At 35.3% G+C, this 20,286-nt stretch overlaps 4 protein-coding genes across 9 annotated transcripts; all 4 read right to left on the bottom strand.

The window, feature by feature from the left end:
• On the bottom strand, window positions 69–917 carry LOC18793893. The gene has a single exon (XM_007226757.2). The coding sequence runs from the start codon at window positions 651–653 to the stop codon at window positions 237–239; it is 417 nt and encodes a 138-aa protein (XP_007226819.1). The 5' UTR covers window positions 654–917; the 3' UTR covers window positions 69–236.
• LOC18792078 lies at window positions 1,892–2,299 on the bottom strand. The gene has a single exon (XM_007227497.2). It carries the CDS (start codon window positions 2,297–2,299, stop codon window positions 1,892–1,894), a length of 408 nt encoding a protein of 135 aa, XP_007227559.1.
• LOC18794037 (lipid phosphate phosphatase 2) lies at window positions 5,022–8,856 on the bottom strand. The gene is made up of 8 exons (XM_007225635.2): window positions 7,760–8,856; window positions 6,935–7,161; window positions 6,729–6,816; window positions 6,516–6,625; window positions 6,298–6,391; window positions 5,891–6,079; window positions 5,728–5,787; window positions 5,022–5,514 (listed from the first exon to the last, which is right to left on the bottom strand). Exons 2-8 carry the CDS (start codon window positions 7,148–7,150, stop codon window positions 5,297–5,299), a joined length of 975 nt encoding a protein of 324 aa, XP_007225697.1. The 5' UTR covers window positions 7,151–7,161; window positions 7,760–8,856; the 3' UTR covers window positions 5,022–5,296.
• On the bottom strand, window positions 10,812–13,866 carry LOC18793307 (lipid phosphate phosphatase 2). Of its 6 annotated transcripts, none has more exons than XM_020555438.1 (9): window positions 13,623–13,866; window positions 13,271–13,349; window positions 12,681–12,905; window positions 12,389–12,476; window positions 12,168–12,277; window positions 11,771–11,861; window positions 11,463–11,651; window positions 11,322–11,381; window positions 10,812–11,240 (listed from the first exon to the last, which is right to left on the bottom strand). In XM_020555438.1, exons 2-9 carry the CDS (start codon window positions 13,328–13,330, stop codon window positions 11,032–11,034), a joined length of 1,032 nt encoding a protein of 343 aa, XP_020411027.1. In that variant the 5' UTR covers window positions 13,331–13,349; window positions 13,623–13,866; the 3' UTR covers window positions 10,812–11,031. The 6 variants fall into 6 exon arrangements, with proteins under 6 accessions (XP_020411027.1, XP_020411030.1, XP_020411029.1 ...); XM_020555441.1 differs by having other exon boundaries at window positions 12,681–12,902; window positions 13,623–13,863; XM_020555440.1 differs by lacking the exon at window positions 13,623–13,866 and adding an exon at window positions 13,479–13,616.

Here is a 20,286-nt window from a genome sequence, read left to right as displayed (position 1 = left end):
TTTAATCTGAGAGTTATCTCCTAGCATGGAATTTAATTCTGAAAATATAAAAATCATAGGTAGGCACATACCAAAAATTTCAATCACTTAAAAGAACTTGAAAATATATATCACATGAGTACAAAATTTTTACAATTCCAAACTTTGTAGCTACAACATCAAGTGATTGACTATGGTAACACTGAAATTGAAACTGCATATATATTGTCACACAATTATTTGAAGTTGCTTGTGCTTCAATTCTCAATCAATAATTGGCGAGAAGCAGCCAATCTCTTGTAAATCTCCAAAACCAATCTACCGTCAACTTCCTCCCCACAAGAAGCAATTGAAATCTGGTCTTGAGCTTTCGCAACCTTCTTCCCCGAAACCCTTCCTACACTCGCAGCGTTGCCGGCAATCCGATACATCATGTCAACGTAAGCATCGTGGAACTTTGCCAAGAGCTTAATTGGGGAGAGAAACTTCATCAGTCTGAGCTTTGGTATGGCGCTTCTGAGCTTCCAAACCCGTCTGGTAGTTTTGCTGCCATTGGCTCCGCCAAGCCTTGTGACTCTCATCTTCTTCTTAGTGTCACCATTCAGCCTTTGGTACCTTCTCCTCCTCCAATACCTCTTCAAGTTGTCGTAGTGCGTAGTCGGAACAATCTCCATTTCAATTGATTTCCACTAGTACTGTGTTTTTTGAGTTTTGATTGAGAGAAGTGTGTGAAGAGAAGAAGTGAGAGAGGGTATATATATAGGAGGAGGAGAAGAATTTGGGTGCGAAGTCAAAATGGGTGCCCAATGAATGAAGGCTTGGTCTTATGGTTTATTCCGGGAATGAGAATATCAGAGGATATGTGAGAGATTAGTGAGTTTTGAAGTGTACTTGGTCAATATTGTCTGTTTGACTTCAAATTTAAGGCTAGTCTTTTAATGATTGAATAATTAAGTTTGATCAAGTATTCTTATACGAAATCCAATCCATGGTATAATATGCTATCACAAAAACAAACAAAAAAACGTATAAAACATAAACAAATACGCAACACATTTCCATGCGTACCAAGAACAAATACTAGCGTAGGGTTTATATCTTTGCTGGACCTGGAGGATCCTTTCCTTGGTTTTGTTTGGCCTTGTGCTGGTGCAGCCTGCACGGCTTTCCTATATTCTTTAGGATAATCATAAATCTAAATAGACTCAAAAAAACCTCAGTACAACACATATCTTTATACTCTATACAAAATAATCTTAATCGTACATTCCGTTTAAGTGTGACGGTTACTGTTGGAAAATTCATAATTTGGTCATGTTGTTGGAGCTCCTCTCCCTTGGGCCAAAAGAGACACTACATCACGGGCCTTAGGCGTATGGGCCAAATTTTATTTTTTGTCTGAGAAGGTTCCACTTCTTTGCCGACAGAATCGACCACAAATTCTGACCATCTGATCTTTAAACTGCGTCTGCATGCATTCGCTTTGTACATGTTTTTTGACTCACACGGGCAAACCGCATAGTCAAAGATTTTCTTCTGGATGGTTTATACATATAGGAGGGGAGGAGGCTTGTTTACATACCTTAATATTGACTTTTTTTGGTCAATCCCTTAATATTGACTTTAATCACAAAATTATCTCCAAACATGTAATTAAATTATGAAAACATAAAAATTATAGTGGCATACGGAAAATTTCAATAACTTATTGACTTGAGTACTCGAAAGGATCCCATCCCATGAGTACAAAATTTGTACATTTCCCAACTTTTTAGTTACAACAACATGCCCCGTGAGCTACTACTTCAGGGAATGAAGAAACAGCGCTAGCTAGAGCCAATCTGATAAATCAATGGAAATAAAATTATAAAAGAATTTGATTACACAAATATTTGAAGAAGCTGATTTTGCTTCAATAATCAATCAATAATTGGCGAGAAGCAGCCAATCTCTTGTATATTTCCAAAACCAATCTACCATCAACTTCCTCCCCACATGAAGCAATTGAAATCTGGTCTTGAGCTTTCGCAACCTTCTTCCCCGAAACCCCTCCGATACTGGCAGCGTTGCCGGCCATCCGATACATCATGTCAACGTAAGCATCGTGGAACTTTGTCAAGAGCTTAAGTGGGGAGACAAACTTCATCAGCCTGAGCTTTGGCATGGCGCTTCTGAGCTTCCAAATCCTTCTGGTAGTTTTGGCTCCGCCAAGCCTTGTGACCCTCATCTTCTTCTTGGTGTCACCATTGAGCCTCTGGTACCTTCTCCTTCTCCAGTACCTCTTCAAGTTGTCGTAGTATGCAACGGGAGCAATCTCCATCTTTCTTTTTTTATTAGGTCAAGAGAAATGGCTTCAAATTAAGAAAAGATGTTTTGAGTATTGAGACAAGTGTGAGAAGAGAGGAGGTAAGGGGGGTTTATATAGGAGGAGAGGAAACGGTGCTAGGTCAAAATGGGGGTGGCATTGAATATGTGAGACGAGTGAGTTTTCAATTGTAGTTGGTCAATATTGTCTGTCTGACCAGGCAAAGAGGCGAATGTTGTAGCAAATTGAATAATAAGTTTGATTAAGTACGCTTTTACTAAATCCAATTCATGGTATATTATTATATGCTATCGATGCATTCTCATGCTTAAATTGATTAATAAGTCCAAATCCATAATTTAGGGTCTAATGCTCCAACTCTGACTTGAATAGGACTCTTCCGTACATACCAACAAAAAGGTGCTTAAGTGCTGGGAAATTAGGTGATCATTAGTCCATCACCAAACCAACAAAAAGGTGCTTAAGTGCTGGGAAATTAGGTGATCATTAGTCCATCACCAAACCAAATTTTTGTGCTATCTATCCAAATCTAAATGCCATTCATAGTTCATACTATGCAGAAGAAATTAATTCATAGTTCATATTATTCAATATTCTTCAGCTGCCACGTGCAAGGCAAAATAAAAAACATCAATTCTGTCACAATAATTCTTAAGGGATACAGCTTATCTTTTCCCCTATAAGGAGATACTCTTCTTTCTTACAAATTAAAATTTGACACATATGCAAAAATAATTCACAAAAACGAAAACTTATGCACACATGTTACACTGTTATGTTGATAGAAATGCATGAACTTGTCCTACTTACATGGTACAAGGGGAGTGTTGTTATCTTGTTGGTCCTTTTTTTTCTGTTGTTTTTTTTTTTTGAGTGCTGCTAAACACCCTAAAATTAACTAAATACACCCTACTACCAAACTATTTATTGAATTACTAATTTACCCTAATATAAAATGACCAAAAAGGATATATTGAATTGTGAAACAAATATAATTTTAATAAGTACACACTACTCTAAAAAAATAAAAAGTACACCCTACCCACTATATTCAACCAAATTGAACTTTTTTTTGGGTTTGTTTGTTAACCTCAATAATATAAAAAATGAATGATTAGGGAGGGACCAACCATAAAGCCAAGCTAGATTAAAAAATGTGTCCAGAGATGGGTAAGTTAAGAATGGATCTTGTACTATAAGACAACTATCACAATGTCTGTCTGATTCATATAGAATTGCAAAATTAATGACAATGATTATATTTCTTATGAAAACTTTTCAAACAGAAGAAAAAATATGAGTCCTAGACTTGTGACTCCGCATACAAAAAAAGGTTCCAACCAACCATTTGCATTTGATTCTGAATTTGAATGAGGTTCCAGCCAACCAAGGCCAACAACGCTGCAAATTTAAGGGCGACACTACAGTGTGATTCCCAGTTACTCCACTTCACACTGTATAAAAACCCTTGGCCACCAAATGAACATGTTTATGCTTGTTCTCAACTTTAAATATGGAGCTTGAATTGATCCGGCATCAAACAAATAATATGATTAAAAATAATAATGTAAAGGTGGAGCCAAGATCAATAGATACCATTTAATTGAAGGTACTAAATAAACATTGCATAGGCAAACCTTGTGATCAAGCAGATCACTGTATCACTGATGCCCAATTCTTCAATATATATAGCTATTTTAAGTTTTTATAATGGTGTATTAGGATGTAATGGGGGTATTTTTGGTAGTTAAATAGGGTAAACTTAGTTAATTTTACATTTTAGTTTAAATATTATGGTGTACTTAGATCATAGGGTGTACTCAGTTAATTTTAAGGTTCGTTTAGCAGCACTCTTTATTTTTAGGAAGTTGATTTCTCCACTTACACTCCCTTTTGCTTTTTAATATTTTTTATCAATTTTGTTCTTTCTCTTTCCTATTCTATCCTTACTCTACATTAATTTCCTTCTTTTTTTTTTTCACTTTTATATTATTTCTTTTTCTTTATACTTAATTTTTTAACTTACACTCCATTTTCAATATTAAAGGGGGAAAAAAATTTAATTTCTTACTTGATTAATGGAAAAAAAAAATACTAAAAATGAAGTGCAAGTTGAAAAATTAAGTCTGAAGAAAAAAAATTAATATAAAATTGAAGTAAAAAAGAAATTAATGTAGAATAAAGGTAAAATAGAAAAGAGAAAGAACAAAATTGACTAAAAAGTAAAAGGGAGTATAAATAAAGAAAAGGGGAGTCGGAAAATCATATACCTATTTTTAAATCAAACTTTTTTCTATCGTTTAATTTGATTGTGTCAATTTAAAAGAGAGAATTATGAGGCGCATTTGTTTTACTTTTAAATTGAACCTCCAAATGTAAATGTTACAACAAATCGAAATGGGAAGATTCTTCCTTCATTCAGGGTCTTTTTCAGAAGATGGCCTGTCCATTCAACCAGGCATTGGGCCACCGCCACCATTCTTCTGGACGTGCACACGTGTGTCACCGTGTTGGCCCGGGCCCAGCTGTAGGACCCTGAGGTTTGCTTATTGACCAACCCTAAATTCTGGAAATGTGAAATGTGAAAGCGGCTGGTAGGCACCAGGGAGTGTGGATGAAGGAAATCCTGGGTTCTGTTCTGTCTTCGGTTTCTTCTCCTTTGTCTGAACCCTGAGGATTGTTTAATTTCATTTAATTTTGAACGTGGCTGCTTCTAGAAAAGAATAATATCATTCAAACATAGCTATACATAATACATGTCACTTCAAAATATAAGATCATAGCCAGCCATATACCAGTATAAAAGAAAAGGGAACAGAAGCAATGTAATATGAACTCCTCAAAACACCAACAAAATAAATCAATTAATAGAACTCAAGAAAAAAAGGATGGTCCAAATTTCATCTGCATTCTGAGATCTGTGTATGAAATTCACACGGCGTCGATCCTAAAATATGAACACCTGATCACTAACTCTATTCTTCTCTACAGTCAGCCTACACTCAAGTGTCTCCCACTTTCCCGCCCATTCAGAATGGGGTTTGTGTCTCCACTATAGCCTCGTGATGTTTCAACACCATGCTGAGACTGGATGTATATACTCTCAAGCTCTGTTTGCTGCACACTGAGACTATTGGCATTGGGAGACAAGGCCTCATCGCGATTTTGAGACTCTGCCAGCATCTGAAAGTACGCATGAGGTCCCCAACCTGCCCATCCAACATAAACAGAAAACAATCTTGAGAACAATGTCCGTGGACTATTAAAATGCACAGAAATTTAACTTAGTTTCATTGAAAGAAAAAAAAACACTCACGGACTTGTAGAAATAGAAAACCTTAGCTATGAAAACACAGAGTTACACAAAACGAAAGGGAAGCCACATAGTGATAACATTAAGAAAGGAACTCTTAGGTACATACCGTCTGTGTCATACGGAGGTGGAAAGAATTGCAGGTAACAAAATGAAGCAATGGTGATTCCTGCACAATATATATATATATATAAGAAAGAATGAAAAACTTGACAAACATTTTTGTTTTTCTCAAAAAATCATGCCAATGATGCCATAAGCTGACAAGGTACCTATAAGCCCGCCAGCAAAAACATCTTGCCAATGATGCCAATAGTCATCAACTCGAGAAACTGCTACCATTGCCGCAAGAAGTAATGGTAGAAAGACAATACAGAGCTTTGCAACATGTCCTCTACGATCAAACACCCTAACTTTCCCTGATAGATACCATGCAATGAAACCAAGACCTGCAAAGGACCCTGCATGTTGACAACCAGATTTACGTTTGGGCTAATTTCTGGTTTTACAGATAAATCAAGATAAAGTGCAAATGAGAAAACAATACAAAGTCAAACATATGCAGATAAACTAAAGAAACTAGATAGTCAGCATACAACTCTCCCTTAGAGGACATTAAGCACATCCCTAATCTCTAATCCTTCGATGTACAGTTTTCCAGAAATATCAAACTGCTTACATGAAGTATGCCCGCTGGGGAAGCTTTTGTGTCCTTCCTTAATGACACTCTTGCTTCCAGTACACATGACATTCTTTGTGATTGGATCAAACACCTGGACATGGATCAATTGTATGTCAATGTATGTATAAGCAAGCATGACCAAGAACTGAAAAATGCCAAGTTTAAGTCAAGAAAAGATCAAAATATATAAGAATTCTATGCACTGGAAGGCCCACCCCTTTGCCATCAGGGAAACAACGCCAAAAGAAGTCTGGACGAGGTCGACCAACACCATCTTTGATTGCATCAGTTAAAACAGCGGTTATAAAGATGGAAAATAGAAGGCCTGAATGAGCAATGGAAGTGTTATTGAAAGACTACAACATGCAAACACCATTCACCAATGCAACAATCACGAAAAATAACAAACAAAAAAGGGAGAAAATTACCTAAAATGGCGTGGTGCAGATCATAGACATCCTTTCGGATGAAGTAGTAAACAAGAATGACAGCAAGTGGCAACAGTACTGCAATTATCTGTTAGAAGTGAAAAGTAAGGTTTTTGCCTCATCTATACAAAAGTGAGACTCATGCAATATCCAGATTTCTGCAAATTTTCTCAGCATGACATTGTTTTCTCAAAACCAAAACGTACCGGAACACCCCAGAAGGGAACTGTATTGTCTTTCAATGGGTATTTCAGGTCTGTCATCATGTCCTCTCCAACAAAGCGGTGAAAAGGTTCTATCAAGTTCAAACCCAGATCTATCGCCGCAAGAACCAGTAGAATCAGCCAGTCATGCATATGAATCCTCAATACCTTTACTCCATGAGATCTTACAGTGTGAGAACCCAACTGAATTTCTGGCATTTTTTGACTAACTGGAAAAGGAAAGAATAAAACCACTGTAAGTTGATGGAAATGATGCTGCAAATTGGAGCATAAAAACACTCAAACTAACAACAACAAAAAGAGGGAAAGGGGGAGTCGGCAATATTACAGTAACAAATTAGAAAAGTGTACAAATTTATGTAGATATCCTGTAACTGTGCCCACTCACAGAAACATGTACTCTTAATCTCACTTGGCAATTCAAATCAAGGGAAAACTCAATCTCATGGCCTCAGGTTCATCCGCACAAGAATATTTTGATACGACATAGAAATGAATAAAACAATAAAATTTATGCAGAGGTGAAGAAGAGGGAAAAGAAAACAACAAATATAATGTAACTCAACATTTCGGCTTGGTCGATTTGAGTTTTTCCAATTTCTTTTATTTTCCTTAATTTAAACGTAGGCTTAAACCCAACATTAGGGGAAAACGCAGAAAACGAAAGAAAAAATAAACTACAATAAAATGCACATACATAAACATCGAATTCCATACATGCAGAGTAAAAAAACAAAATGAACAATTCTTAACGAAAGCATACATTGTGCATAAAAATTTACAAAACTAAAAGAGAGAGAGACATACGTGTAAATTTCGTAGAGAGAGAGAGAGAGAGAGAGAGAGAGAGCGGGGTGGTTTTGGGTTCGATTTTAAGGTGGCAGGGGAGTGGATTTTGGTGAAGAAGAGCGAAACAGAGGGGCTGAAATGGAAAGCCGCGTGAAGCGGAAAAAATAACAACGGAGTTGTCAATTTGGTTTGGGTGCAGTGCAGTGGATCACCGACTCCCTACAGTTGAGATACAGAGAAGTAGGAAGAAGAAATGAAGAAAAAAAATTTGGAATTTATTTTGGGGTTTTATATTTTGTCTCTCACTAAAAGAGACAAAACGCGGCTTGTTTGCTTTGCTGATTGCTGGCTGGGGACGGCGGATGGTGACATAAATCTAAATTTCAAAGCGATCAAAAGTAATGTACAATTCATTGTAAATTACTTCTTATTTATCAGAAAAAAAAAACAAAAAAAAAACTAATAATAGCATGCTTAGGCGTGAATTTAGCCTCATAATTTGCAATTCATTAACATCTCATCTACTACAAATTAGTTGGGGATTCAAATGAAAATATCCAGGCTTCCACAAAAGCTTCTTGTATTACCGGCAAAAAGAAAAATGACGCGGTTTTTAAAATATTTGTTAATGGCCTATACTGTTGCTATGAGCCGAACTAATTGCATAAAACCGCGTAGCCATTGGTGGGCCGGGTTACATATACACCAACCCGATCAGACTCGATACCCTCGGAGATCGGTAGAGAGCCTCCCAGTTGGAGCTTGACAAGACCAAAGGTGAGTGGAGCCCGAGCACCCAAAATACCGATCAGACTACGGTGGTGTCGTAGGGCCAGAAGCACATTGATCATGGGTGTCGAATAAATCACTCCATTAATCTGATCAAAAGCCTGGCAATGGAAAGAGATCAGTTAATACACCTTCCATCTTATGCCACATATCACTTCGCCACCTGATCCCAGTCAGATAAGTATGGCGATCAGAAGCGGGGCATTTAATGTAACTCACGTCAGAGGAATGGGAGAGGAAAATATCTCCTTAGTATCTTTGTCTCTCATTCTCCCCCTATAAATACACATCATCTATCTATGAATAAAGGTAATAAATATTCTCACCTTGAAAACCCTACATCAATTCTCTCCACCTTTTCTACTATTTTTGACTTAACCATCAGAGGGGGTTCAACTGGGATCAACCCCAGTTTGCTCCTACCCTGATAATTGTCCCGGGGATCAGGTATAGGCCCAGTCCTTAACCCAAGTACTAGATATACTATACACGAGAAGGATACTTGGTTTACAATATTAACCTTCAAACTTCTATTAATATAGCATATGTTAACATTTTTTAACATGGAATTTAATTTCTTGATAAATCTTTTCTTTTTTAATTTCCATTTCGAGCTAAGGCATTCTTTTCGTAAGTATTCACCCTCCCTCACCACTTGATCTAACCTGAAATTTTTATAAATTTTTTTTTCTTTTTGGTTGCTTGAGACTTTTTTAAATAGTTTTTCTATTTAAATCTCGTACTTCTCTTTGTTCACCCAAACTTCTAATTCAAAATTTCATGATTTTTAAGAAAATTCACTACCTTCCCAAAATTTCACAATTTTTTTTTCAAGTTTGTTGCTATGGCATCCCCTCGTATGGCTGTAATTGTCTTAATGGTAATGGACACTGCAGTGACATAAAAAAAGTCTAGTAACATAAATGTTTTAAAAGGTTAAATTCTGCTAATGGACACTTCATTGACATATTTATTTATTCTTTGTTTAGGTTGTTGATCATGCTCATCGTCTTTTACTCAAGTTTCTTTTTCTTCGTACATGTGAACTATATTGTGGCTTTATTAGATCATGGATATTTAAAACTGAGATTAGTGTTTGTGAAGAGAAGATGAAAGTGTAGTAGGTTTTTTGAATTGAAAGAGAAAGTAATCTGGTAATAGGGTGTAAAAGAGTTTGTATTTTCTTAAAACTTAATATGAAGAATAGTGGGGTGTGTGTTTAAATGTATTAAGGTTAAGTATTTAGTTTGATGACCTTTTTTGTCTTTTTACATAATAATAAAACTTATAACTTAATGATTTAAGTATTTGAATGAAAAAAAAAAGTATGGGATTTAAATAGAAAACTCTTTTTTTAATTTGCTCTTTGCCCTTTAAAAGGGTTGTGTGATGCACAAAACAAAACATACAAACAGAATTTAAAAAAGATGAAAGATTGGTCGTAGGCCACTTGCCAGAGGGAGGCAATACTCCTTTGACTCTCTCGCAACCCAAATGGGATTGAAACGTGCAAAAAGCAATGTGTTTTTCAAGTGAATATGAGCTCTTTTCGGTGCTTAAATTGTCCCTTGAATATTTAAATTGTCCCTAATATTTTTTGCCAAGTCTTTGTCAACAATCTCTTTATATATCTATCCATCTCCAAAATCCATATTCTTTTCTTGTTCAATCATCTTTGTACTTTACCTTTACTATTTTACACAGGTAAAGGAACGGAGTTAGGTGGCAACAGACCATTTGTGGATTAGAAGATAAACAAGATTAGATTAAAACTTAAATTAAATTACAAGAAAAGCTAGTGGCAATTTGGAGCCTCATAATTGGTTGGTATTTGATAAATAAATGGATGGAAGAAACCAAGAAATTGGATCGGTCCATGTTCATATGGAAATGTTTAATTGGCAGTGGGTGAACAGCTCAGAAAGCAACTATAATGTTGAATAATGGAGACCTAATCAGGGAATGCCACTAAACTTTAACTATCATGGGGTCAAAGGTCCAAGGATTAGCTGATTAGCATGTCTTATTATTAATACAATTATTACAAGTTTACAGCTGATGTTTTCTTCCATCACTGTTACTAATAATCTGCCTATCCCAGTAGTAGCTAACTCAAACAGGCGGTACTCAGTACCGTAGAGACTACAGATCACTTCCCAGATACCGTACTATACTCTATTCTTTATACTTTCATTTCCTACATTACGTGACATTGTATCGTTCTTCATAATAAAAAATTGCAGAGTTTGATCCAAGGAAATATTGTCAGGCCAACCAGAACAACACAACCAGGCATTGTGCAAGCGTGGCTTCATTCTGTGGTTCCAAGAAATATAAAGCATGCATGAATGGATTCACAGAACTATCAATATCAAACTAAGCTCTGTATATGGTGCTAAAACTAACTTCTAGTCTACACTGTTTGTCTTTCAACTGGTATCTACATATTCCAAGCAAGCAATACGCGGACCTAAACAAAGCAACAACATGTACAAAAAATATCACTTCGCCCCTGATTCTATTTCATCCAGCCTAATGCTTGTATAGCGGTCTGCGGATAATGCTGCAAATGGATCCCCATTTTGCCTACGTCGTTCAGTCACATTCTGAGCCCCCATCACCTGCACACTGAGTGCATTCACAGGACTGGCCGCATGTGAATTGCTCCGCATCTCCTCCAAAGCTTTGAAATATGCATAAGGACCCCATCCTGAATTCAAAAGAATATTTAGGAAAACTGAACTATCTAATTCAGTTCTAAAAGAAATGCAAGGAGGAAAAATTATGCAACCTTCATCATTAAAAGGGGAAGGGAAGAATTGCCGGTAACAAAATGCAGCCACAACAAGTCCTGCAAAATATGAACCATGTATAAAGCTCTAACATTCTTACAATTAAAGTATTAGAGAAAAGAGATCGCGAATGAACAGACCTAAAAGGCCTCCGGCAAACACGTCCTGCCAATGATGCCAATAGTCATCTACTCTAGAAATGCCAACAAGAGATGCAGCAAGTAGAGGAAGGAAGACAATGCACAATTTTGCCACGTGCCCTTTCCGATCAAATGCTTTAATCTTTCCACATAAGTACAATGAGAGAAAGCCTAAACCTGCAAAGGACCCTGCAGAGCAATGCTAAACTGTATCAGATTAATGGATTTATTATAGGCTGCCTTTTGTAGAAGTATAAGGATCCGAATTGAATGAAACAGTGTATAATGGTGCAGAAAGCATTTCTTACATGAAGCATGACCACTTGGGAAACTCTTATGTCCTTCCTTTATGTCACTATCCTTACCATGGCACAGTACACCTCCCCACTGATCATAAACCTACCAGTAGTGAAAAATAGATAAAGATCAAAATCGACGCAACTCATATTCCCATATATAAATGAAAATTTTTGAGTGTTATGTTTGTGCCCACATCACACAACAGCTTCCTAACATACAATTAGGTGGCCAAAACTCTAACCTCCTTTACTTTAGATCTCTTGAAATGTCAATTAGTAGCATTAGTCAACAGGCAAAGAAACAGAAAAAGTTGATGCCAAAACCCCCAGTCTAATGTGGATTTATCTAAAGAAAATGAACTCCCGGATTTAAGGCTAACAAGGATTTGGAACCAATGGAACATACATCTTTTCCATCAGGAAAGCATCGCCAAAAGAAATCTGGTCGAGGCCGGCCAACTGCATTTTTGATTGCATCCGTGACAACCCCAGTAATCAGCACAGCAAATAAGAGGCCTGCTCTAGTAGATAGATATATAGCCAAATTAATGCATAGAGACATTAGTAAATAAAAGGGTTTCAAGGTGAATAAAAATTAAAGGAAAGACAAAAAAGCAATTGGATTACCTAGAGTGCTGTGGTGCAGATCATAGACATCTTTCCTACGTGCATAGAACAAAACGAAAACGGCAATAGGCAACAAAACTGCATACATCTGAGCATCAATAGAAGAATCAATCTCATTAACCATAGCACTATATACTCGCAGCTATCAAATATACATACAACTAAATGAAACAATGCTCAGACAGAAAATAAGAAAAAATTATCATTGTAAAATGACTGGCATAGGATCTTAAAGCAGAAGTTCTTTCTTCGAAAATGGAAGTAGGACTAAAAGAAGAAGGGGAATACTTACAGGGACAGCCCACACAGGCACTGTGTTCCCTTTCATGGGATATTTAAGGTCTGTCATCATATCCTTTCCCACAAAACGGTGGAAGGGTTGAATGATGAACAAGATGACCTCTATAACTGCAAGAAGCAGCAGTATAAGCCAATCATGCATGTGATTCTTTGCAAGTGCAGCTCCATGAGATTTGATTGTGTGAGTTCCCAGTTCAATTTCTGTGGTTCTGCTCTGCTAGAACAAACAAACTGATGACTTCATTTGGTCCACTACAAACACTTCTCAATAAAGATGCCTTGGCAAAGAGGCAATATTGATTTGGAGAACGATATTTCTAAAACTACATCCACAGATGAAGAAAAAGAGCAACTGCAAAGAAGTGTACAACTTCCAGTTCCAAATGCTTTCTTTTTTTGTTCTTTTCCCTTCTTTGCAGAACATAATTCCAAAAGAGTAAAACTTGTTAATAATTTTAAAAATAATAATAACCAAAACTCAATAAAGTGAAAATCTGCCAAAACTCAATTGGTAGTCGCTAGCCCAATGCAATAAACAAACATAAACCAAAAAAGCAACAAAAGTATTTTCAATTTACCAACCTGAAAGATACTCCGGAAATTCCAAAAAGAACAAAGGGATCCCAGATTCCTCCAAGCCATAATGAATAAACCCAGAAACCTGCACGTACGGTTGTCAAGTTTCAAACATAAAAACCAGACATGGACAACAGAAGTGAATACACAGAAAGTGATGCAGGATATATAAGACCACAATTCACAACCCAAAAAGAAAGAAGAGAAGCATAACCTTATCACAAACAGGAAAAAGAAAAAGAGCAAAAGTAGTGAATTGAATTCAAAGCAGTGAGGTATAGTTACAATGAGGCAATGAATCAGAATTGAAAAAACAAAAGTGGGAAAAGACGTGTCAGCAACTTGGTCTCTGTTTTACCCTTAAAAAAAGAAGACTTTCGAATTTTTTAAGCAACAAAATGTGAGAGTGCTTCGCAGGAAAATTTGAAATGGGGAATTCAAACCCCCAGTGGCAGTGCCAAAATTTTCTTCTTGCTGCCAAATGCCAATTGTAATCAAAGTTTTGAATTATAAAATGGGGTTGGCGCCGCGGACGGTTAAGATTTGTTGGATCAACGTTAACAACAATGTTGGAGGTTGTAGAGAGAGAGAGAGAGAGAGAGTCCTAAAACACTAAAAATTGTGTGAATATGAACGAGGCTGGAGGAAGAGATAACGACCTCGTCTTTGTTTCTGTGTTCAGAGGCGGGGTCAAGTCTTCAAACTAATCACTCAGCTGCCGTCCGATCTGTTGACTGCATGTGGGCATTTAACCTTGTGGGGCCCCGCTTAGGAATGTGATGGTTGGTTTTGCTTGGAATGTTACGCCGTCGTTTTGATGAATAATTACACACAGAGAATCGTGGATGACAGTTGTGCGTAACATGGCCTTTAATCCGGCGGAGGGAAGTTGGTACGGCGGTTACCTTCAGTTGGCGGGATGATTTGTCATTCACAACAATCATGTGGGACAATTTTGTCTTTTCATATGCTCATCCAACTAGGTCCCAGATTAAGATTGATGACTATAAGATGACATGGTTGTAATTTGCAAACAATTCAAAAAAATACAGCAGCTTTTCTTCCTTTGTTTTCCAAAATAATAAAAGTACAAATCCTTTTGATTTCTTTAAATATCTAGTTCTGACTTTATGAGGTCTTTCTAGAAAAACTTGTATGAAATGGAGAGAGCACTGTTTGTTATCTCCAACCAATTATAAACTACCATTTGAAAAAATTATCATGCATAACATGCAATGATTAACCTGAATAACAAAATAGTATTATCCTTGTTTTACAAAGTGTTTCTCCTAATAAGGCTCCATTTCGTGATCAAGATTAGACATGATAGGACTAAATTCTTGGATTTGATTGGCTGGGACCATACTATACATTCACGAATCATATTCACTGCTTGGTACAACACCGGACTGGACTAGACATTAAAAAATAATTTTATAAAACAAAGAGAAAATTCAAAAAATAAAAAATAAAAAATCTTCATGATCCTTAATTCATATTGGGGATTTGGATTCAAGGCCTATATCCGGTTCAAGACATATTTAAGTCCATTAAAAAATAACTAGGACTCATATCCATGTAATTGAAAATATCCAATCCAATCCAATTCGGCATACCAAACAAGACTTATTGAGTTTCTTGAACATAACAATGCCGACACTTTTGAATTCCTAAGTCGTTTCATTACTATCAGACCAAAAAAATTGTCGTTTTATTGTTATTCTCATTATTTTGGCCTCTTCTTCGTCATTGATTTCATTTCTTGAATGTCCTCTATTGTCTGTTTCATAATTTGTTCATCAATTTGACTGTAGCCTCAAGCTTGTGGAGTTTAGACTGGCTGGCTGCGTACAATATGGTTTAAAATAGATCGCACATCTATTTTTCGTAGCTGCGTTCCTTCATTTAGTGGCAGACAACCTCACAACTTACAAGTTAAGCTTCATCAATCTGCATGCAAATTAAACTGTACACATACAAATAAATTTGGAGCCGTAGTTGTGGATTATGACTCGGGTTACTGGGTTAGATATTACGTAGGGGAAATTACTTACTATCTCCGTTTGATAGTCTATTTTTTATATCTCTTTCTTTACGTAACTACGACTAAATGTCTATTTTTTATATCTCTCTTTACGTAACTACGACTTAAATAAAAATAATAATTAGACATGAATAGGTAAGTTTTTTTTTCCACCAACACACCCATTGTAATTAAAAAACATCCATTCCAATCTCCAACAACTATAATGATTAAGGAAAAGAAACCAAATTAAAATGACATTTACCAGCATTGACACCGACTGCCACCAACTCCTCATCCAACTGATCTCAACCCTCAAACTCTAAAAATAAAAATTATTATAGTATTTATAATCATGCTCTTTATTTTTTAGCTAAAATTTAGCTAAAAACACACAAAAGTTATTTTCAACTATGCATAAAATAAAACAGTATTAAATTATATTATAGGGAGCCACTAGGAGTCATTTCTCTCTTCTTAAATTTAGGAGCTCCTAGAGGTCTTCCTATTTTAGAAGATGGATAAGGAGTACGATTAAAGTTGTATTTTCCCAATTCCTTCTCAAAATTTGTTTAAGAAGATGATTTAATGAATCTATTATGAATGCTCTAATGCTAGATGGTCACTTCTTAATTCCAAGAAAATATATTTAATGAGCAATGAGGTATACATTTTCCTCTCACGTGTCACAACTAATTTATTTTTTCTAATTCTCCAATAATTACACGGTTGTTATACTAAGGGATTCCACGTGAGCACCTTTTCACCCATCATTATTATCAGCTTCATCTTCATCTCCAATTCAAAAAATAGTACTCTATATACTAACTAGGAATATTTTCTTTGTCCTGACCTGATTAAGTGGGAGTCAAATATCTAGATCATAGCTTGGTCCACCCACCCACTCTCCAGCTCCACTAGCACCCGATGGGATTTGCTGCAAAATTTGGTTCACAATTTGAGAACCAAATTGAGATTAGACAACTACAACCTAATGTACAAAATGGATTTTATGCAGAGAGAGAGAGAGAGAGAGAGAGAGAGAGAGAAATCAAACTGTTTGGGCCAAATCGCTTTCATCAAGGGTCGGCCCAGTTCGGTTTATTCCTTCTATGGGTCAAAATAATCGAGGACCAGATAGAATTTGGGCCTTTTGACATCAGAGGAGCTGGCCCAATCCATTTTATAGGAATAAAATAAAGCCTGCGATGCAAATGGGGTTTAGGGATAAAAGAATTGGCGTCGTCATGATCAGCATTACGTCAATTCGCTTCTTAAAAATTCTGCTTGGAGACTGAAAATTGAGATTGCTTGCTGCCGGCGATTGTAAGGAAAGGAATGGAAAGGAAAGGAAAGGAAAGAAGACAAGTTGGAAATCGAGGTGGCTCTTTTGTAAGCTTTGACGACATCTCGGTCTTCTGAAATTAAAAATACAGAAAATACCAGAATAATGCTTTGCCGCAGTATGCTGCTGCTCAGGCTGTTGAGCACTGGAGCTGTTTCCTAAAGTGGTCCCCAATCTCCACAATTGGAGATTATGTGTCTCTTAAAGACCCTACTGTTGGATCATTGAACCAAAACCCTACCCTTCACTCTAATCCATCTATTGTACATTTTTTCAGCACAGCCTACACGTTTTCTTTTCTCATGCTTTTTCTGGAGGTTTCCTTCTTTTTTTACATTTACGTCATATTAAGTGACACTGTATGAAATACAAAATGTAAAGTATAAATTAAACGCATAAATATAAGTTAGGTTAGTTGATTAAAATAGCGTGCCTCTCACACCGATATTCAAAGTTTTATTACTGATACATTATAATAAATTTAAAGTATCTTCATTGTCAAAAAAATAAAATAAACTGATAGCGCCGTTGTTTATGCTCATCCTTTGGGCCTTGTTCTTATCACGTAACCGCCTCGTAGGATTAGCAAACCCATCTTGCACCATTTCTGATGGACATACCACTTCCTAAGACCAATGGCAAGATCCACATTGGTCTCTGCGTCTGCGCGTATGAAATCCTGATTTTCAGCAAGAGTTTTTAATTTTTTTTAATTCATTGATAATTTTGTACCTTCAAGCAATGAATTACTGCGTCATTTCATCGTGTAAATGCGGTGTATGCCATCACATCTTTTTTTTTTTTAATTCATTTCAATGAATATGCCGTCACATCGCATCCTTCGCAAAAAAGTAAAAAGATGAATAATAATTTTACAAGTCATCAGTGGAATTGCTTTTAAAAATTACGAGCTTATTTAAAAATCTGGCTCAAGAACGATATGCAATATTTAGGTAAGCAATATTCGTGAGAAGTTTGCCCCTAGACGCCAAAAGGAATTGAATTTGTTATCTTTTTCAATAAGAGCATGCGAATTGGGACGAATAACTTTCATTTCATGTCAGCTAGCAACATATCAATGACTTTTTCTGCGTCAATACCTAAATTATTAGTGTAGCAGCTATCTTATCCCTTAGCAATTAGCTTAAATCTAAAAGGGCAAAAAACAAAGCATGATTAGGTGGTTTCTTTCTGAATGTTGCATACGTCGTGGTCCTATGCCGTTTGGGAGATCATCTACCCTCCAACTTTAGCTTAACTCAGATAATCTATATATATATATATATATATAAAAGAAACAGTTCCGATCTTTTAGATCACAGAAGTTCAAGAGATTATGGTCACTCACCGTTGAATATTAATTTAATGGTTGAAAAAAGTTTTTTAAATTGAGTGCAAGTGTGAGTGAACCGTTAAATTTACATCCAACGGTGAGTGACCACGAATTTCTTGGACCCCTGTAGTTCAAGAGATCAGTACTGATAAACCAAAAGGAAGAGAATGGTAAAACATTCAAAATATCATAAAATGCCATTTGTTAATGCAAATATTAAGAATTGAAATTATTAATTAAATGAAGATAATATGGTAAATTCACACTTTTTTATATTAAAAAAAATTAAAATTAAAAGAAAAATCAGATAATAGATCCTATTTTTATGGAACACAACTACCTAGTATCTTTTTTAATTCCACAATAAATTTAAAAATTTTGAAAAAAACCTCTTGCAAGCGCAGAAGCACGTGTGAAGAGGCTAATTTATTTAAACTTTCTTTCTTATCAAATATACTAGCCCCTTGGCACACGCTCACGCATGTGCCAATTGTTTTTTTGTTTTTTTTTTTTTTTAGAATTAAGAAAAGATACTATGGGTAGTTATCTATATATATAATGCAAAAGGTAGAGAATGGTGAAACATTCAAAATACCAGAAAATGTCATTAGTTAATTCAAACATTAAGAATTGAAATTATTAAATAAATATGGATAATATGGTAAATTCATATTTTTTATATTAAAAAATAAATAAATAAATAATCAGATAATAGATCCTGCTTTTATGGAACATAACTACCATGTTATCTTTTCTTAATATGCTAGACCATCTTTTTTATACCACAATTGTATACCATCTGATGTGGCATGCCAAATCATTTAATATAATTACATATATTTTAAATTTTTATTCTCTCCTAATTAAAGCACAAAAGTTATTAAATATAGCTAAATATATTTTATTATCCCCTAATTACAGCACAATTACCGATAGGAGTCTTTCAATCTTCACTCTCTCTTCTTCCTTCTCCCAACACTGTCTTCTCCAAAATAATTTTATGATTGCCGGATTTTTCATAGGTGTTGAACACAGAATCAACCCCTTTCCTCATGTTGGCTGCCGTTTTTTGTTCTTTTGTCTCTTACGGCCTGCAACTAGTGGTCAATTTCGCAGCCAAAAAAAAAAAAAAAACCTAGTCGCTATAATGTGGTGGAAAAAGCAACTGATCCGATAAAAACTTTATATCTTCATGGACTCCCTCAGAAATCTAGTTATACTGTTCTTGTAGATCTTAAATAATATAATATTTAGAATCAAAACCCAACTACCTTTCCTTGTTGTATGAAATGGGTGAGACGGAGAAGGAGGAAGAGGAAAGGCTATAAATGAATGAATAAATAAATAAATAAATCTGATGGGATCAGTGCATTAATTAGGGGAGAATAAAAATTTTAAAAATATATAATTGTATTAAATGATTTGGCATGCCACATCATCCTCCACATCAGATGGTATACAATTGTGGTACAAAAAGATGGTCTCCCTAGCATTACCCATTCTAAAAATAGAATAAAAAATAAAAAATAAAACCAATTGGCACATGCTCACGCATGTGCCAAGGGGCTAGTGTTACATAAAAGTATAATCTATTATCTGATTTTGTTTTTAATTTTAATATTTTATTATGAAAAATTATGAATTGACCATATTATCCTCATTTAATTAATAATTTCAATTCTTAATATTTACATTAACTAAGAACATATGATATTTTGAATATTTTACTATTTTCTGTCTTTTGTTTTTTATATATATTAATCCAATGGTGTATAAAAGTTTCTTAAAAAGAGTACAAGAGTAAGTGAACTATTGAATTTATATCAAACAGTGAGTGACCATAAATCTCTTGGACACTTGTAGTCCAAGAAATCAGAATTGTATATATATAGCAAAAGTCAAAGTATTCAAATATTAAGAATTAAAATTATTAATTAAATTAGAATAATATAATAAATTCACATTTTTTTCATATTAAAAAAATTTAAAATAAAATCAAATAAAAAAATTTATTTTTATGAAATACAACTATTCATTATTATTTTTAATTTAAAAATTAAAAAAAAAGAAAGAAAAACAATTGGAGAATGAGGGTGGACCCATACCTAATTTTTCCAATACAATTTTGGTTATACTACTCACATAAATTAATAATTCAGTGCTTTTCTACCGTACGATCTCGCATTTAGTGAGTCTACCACTAATAAATGAGTCAAGATGGTCGAAGGAATGTGATATTTTTAATATATTCGTACTAGAAGCAATGTCGTAGCAGGAGCCCACAATAAGAGGTCCAATCGTGCTATTATCTTCATTTTCAT

The sequence above is a fragment of the Prunus persica genome, chromosome G1 (genome assembly GCF_000346465.2).
Source record: "Prunus persica cultivar Lovell chromosome G1, Prunus_persica_NCBIv2, whole genome shotgun sequence".
Classification (NCBI taxonomy): Eukaryota; Viridiplantae; Streptophyta; class Magnoliopsida; order Rosales; family Rosaceae; genus Prunus; species Prunus persica.
This window is presented reverse-complemented; position numbering and strand designations above follow the sequence as displayed.

What these genes read in the sequence shown, in the direction of transcription:
- LOC18792078 (XM_007227497.2), bottom strand. Translation starts at nt 2,299, where the DNA reads ATGGAGATTGCTCCCGTTGCATACTACGACAACTTGAAGAGGTACTGG.
- LOC18793307 (XM_020555438.1), bottom strand. Translation starts at nt 13,330, where the DNA reads ATGGCTTGGAGGAATCTGGGATCCCTTTGTTCTTTTTGGAATTTCCGG. An exon ending in ATTTCCGGAGTATCTTTCAG is followed by an intron (nt 12,906 to 13,270) that starts GTTGGTAAATTG and finishes TGTTTGTTCTAG; the next exon opens with CAGAGCAGAACCACAGAAAT. An exon ending in TCTGCACCACAGCACTCTAG is followed by an intron (nt 12,278 to 12,388) that starts GTAATCCAATTG and finishes CTACTAGAGCAG; the next exon opens with GCCTCTTATTTGCTGTGCTG.
- LOC18794037 (XM_007225635.2), bottom strand. Translation starts at nt 7,150, where the DNA reads ATGCCAGAAATTCAGTTGGGTTCTCACACTGTAAGATCTCATGGAGTA. An exon ending in TTCCCTTCTGGGGTGTTCCG is followed by an intron (nt 6,817 to 6,934) that starts GTACGTTTTGGT and finishes CACTTCTAACAG; the next exon opens with ATAATTGCAGTACTGTTGCC. An exon ending in CCCCAGCGGGCATACTTCAT is followed by an intron (nt 6,080 to 6,297) that starts GTAAGCAGTTTG and finishes GTCAACATGCAG; the next exon opens with GGTCCTTTGCAGGTCTTGGT.
- LOC18793893 (XM_007226757.2), bottom strand. Translation starts at nt 653, where the DNA reads ATGGAGATTGTTCCGACTACGCACTACGACAACTTGAAGAGGTATTGG.